Raw genomic sequence first — 2641 nt, forward strand, 5'->3', positions numbered from 1 at the left:
GTTAAAGCCTCGGCCCGTGCACTGAAGGATCACGGGTTTGATTCCCAGTCCAGGGCACGTACCTGGATTGCAGGTTCGATCCCTGCAATTGATGCGTCTCTCTCACATAGATGTTCCTCTCTCTCTTCCCCCTCCCTTTTCCGTTCTCTCTGAAAACAAAGGAAAAAATATTCTCGGTTGAGGATTAATAAAATAAAACAAAACAAAAAGATCCTGTCTTCAAAAAAGGTCACAGATTTAAATCCTGGGGGTGAGGACACCTACATATCTTTTGTGAGGGGGGCACGATGCAGCCTGTAACAGGCAGACTGGCTCTATCACCGACCAGCCACTCTATCTCATTAAACCCTGGTTTCCTCCTTTGTTAAAGGGGAATACTGTCTCCCATGTGGGTTGCCGCAGGAGGACTAAATGAGATACCTGGCACTTCACCTGGTGCTAGCCAGCCCTCTTGTTATCGAGGGCAGTAGGTGCTGGGCATGCCCACCGCAGAGCCCCCAGACCACCTGAGCTCCCCTGTGGCTGCGGGGACGCGGCCGGCCGTGCACAGAGACGCTTACCTGACTCAGCACACGCACCTCGTTCTCTGCCGGGGATTTCTCGGTGCTGCGGGAGCTTGCTCAGCCCGCACGGGACAGTCGTGAAGTACCAAACATTTAAAGCCCCCGGTGGCAACCCCAAGCCCTGAGGGATAGGGTCAGCAGTTAAACACTCCAGCAGTTAAACACTCCAGCAGTTGCCTGACAGTTCTTACCCCATATGCTTCCCATAATGATCATTCCCTAGTGTGTCCTGCATGGGTCCCAGCGTGATTGAGCCCAGCTGCCCGCACTGGTAGTTGATGCAGCCCTCACCTGCTGCCCAGGAGACAGAGTGATAAACAAAGCCTGATGACTTCGTTTGAGCACCTGGATCCAGCTATGCCTGAAGGCAGGACTTCTTTTGTAACAAACGAGTTTGTGTTAAACCCTTCTCTTCTCTGTGTAAGGTTTCTCTTATCAGTCATCAGATTAATATACTTCAGTGTTTCAACTGTTCTTCCAAGACCACACCAATATTACCAACAATGTCTAGCACGGCTGGCTGTCTAGTTCTACCCCTTGGGTCTCCCAGCTGAGGGCCTAGGTACTATGGAGCAGAGATGAGCCAACCCTGATGTGTCTGGTCTCAACTCTTGACCCACAAAATCCATGAACATAATAAATATAGGTGCTTTGAGTCATCAGGATGGTAACCAAACCAACCTCCCACTCTATGCGCCGTGTCCCTGAAGAAAAAGATAACTCGAATGCATGGCACAAATAAATAATCTTTAATTTCAACAAACAGCTCCCCAGCATACCAGACGATATGCTGTGGGAAAAGCTACAGAAGCATCCAACAGAGATACCTATTCTAACTACGCTAACTCCTTAGCACAAGAGAAAGAACTTTGGTTCACACAAATACGGGAAGGTCCTCAGATATGACAGGAAGGAGCGCGTCCTGGATGAGGGTGCGGTGGCCGTTCTAACCCACGTCACTGCCCTCGGCAGGTCAAAGCCACCAGGATTTGGTTGAAAAAATGCTGCTTTTGCTCTACCATGTTCTATTTTCTTGACATACATACACGCTACTATTACTGAAGGCGGGGTCTTGGCCGACAGGACACGGGGTGAAATTTCACTGATGGGAGAGGCAGAGAGAGGGAGGCTCAGGACGGAGTCCTGGCCACTGCCTTGCTCACCAAGAGGACACACGGGCACACGCACGGAACATCCACGCACACCCACAGGGAGTGCCCGGGAATTGGCTGGCACAGGGAGACATTCAGTTAAGCCAGGAGAGGCTCCTTACACTGCCAGCTGTTGGTTGCCCACTGGTTCTCCAAATGGTCTAATCTAGCTATCACGCCCCCGAAATAGAAGACAAGGGGCTTACACTGTGGGGAAAAGATACCAGGTTCGAAGCACCCCAGGGCACAGCAGCCTGCTCCAGTCACCCGGTGGGTGTACATTTTGGCCTGGGGGTCGGGCCTCGCCCACACTGGCCAACTCTCAGAAGAGGTCCCCTTGGTGGAGCCGGCCCCCTTTGGGATGCCCTTTCTCTGGCTTGAAGACTGAAAGTGCATTTTTCGGGGGAGAGGGGTGTCAACAAGAGCAAGCACTGCCAGTACGTCTCACAGCAGCGCACACTCACTCACGGCACATGGATGGGGCTTCCGGAAAGTTCTCAGGCCTCGCTGATCGAGGATGGCCATTTCGTGATCAATAGTCAGCTTCCTCTCAGGTCTGGGAGGATTTGGGGTGAGAGTGTGTGTGTGTGTGTGTGTGTGTGTGTGTGTGTGTATGTAATAGGTAGATGACACGATGACACATTTTTTTGTCTTAAATTTTCTTTCTTTTTCTTATTTTTTTTTCTTTTTACAACTGACTGGTGCCTTCCCTGCAGCCTCAGGTCACCTCCAGCGACGCAGGAGACACGCGGTCACACTCGGCCCGGGACCGCAGGCTGTGCCACTGCTCCACGGCCGTGCGGTGGGTGTTGAGCATCCGCCGCCAGTGGTTGGATTCAGAGGGGCCCGAAGAGTACTGGCCGATGACAATCCTCCCGATGAAGTCATTGCTGCTCTTCATGTTGTGCCCGAACACTAGAGAGCCAC

The 2641-nt window shown here is 52.1% G+C and overlaps 1 protein-coding gene across 2 annotated transcripts in view; it reads right to left on the reverse strand.

Annotated features, from left to right (window-relative positions):
• Positions 1-1291: 1291 nt before the first annotated feature.
• The window catches only part of SYT17 (synaptotagmin XVII), a 67127-nt gene continuing 65777 nt past the window's right edge, over positions 1292-2641 (reverse strand). For both annotated transcript variants that reach the window (XM_005872000.2, XM_005871999.2), the window contains one exon: positions 1292-2629. In XM_005872000.2, the coding sequence (XP_005872062.1) occupies positions 2433-2629 (197 nt within the window). In that variant the 3' untranslated portion in view covers positions 1292-2432. The remainder of the gene's footprint in view (positions 2630-2641) is intronic.

Source organism: Myotis brandtii, unplaced genomic scaffold, assembly GCF_000412655.1.
Source record: "Myotis brandtii unplaced genomic scaffold, ASM41265v1 scaffold363, whole genome shotgun sequence".
Taxonomy (NCBI): Eukaryota; Metazoa; Chordata; class Mammalia; order Chiroptera; family Vespertilionidae; genus Myotis; species Myotis brandtii.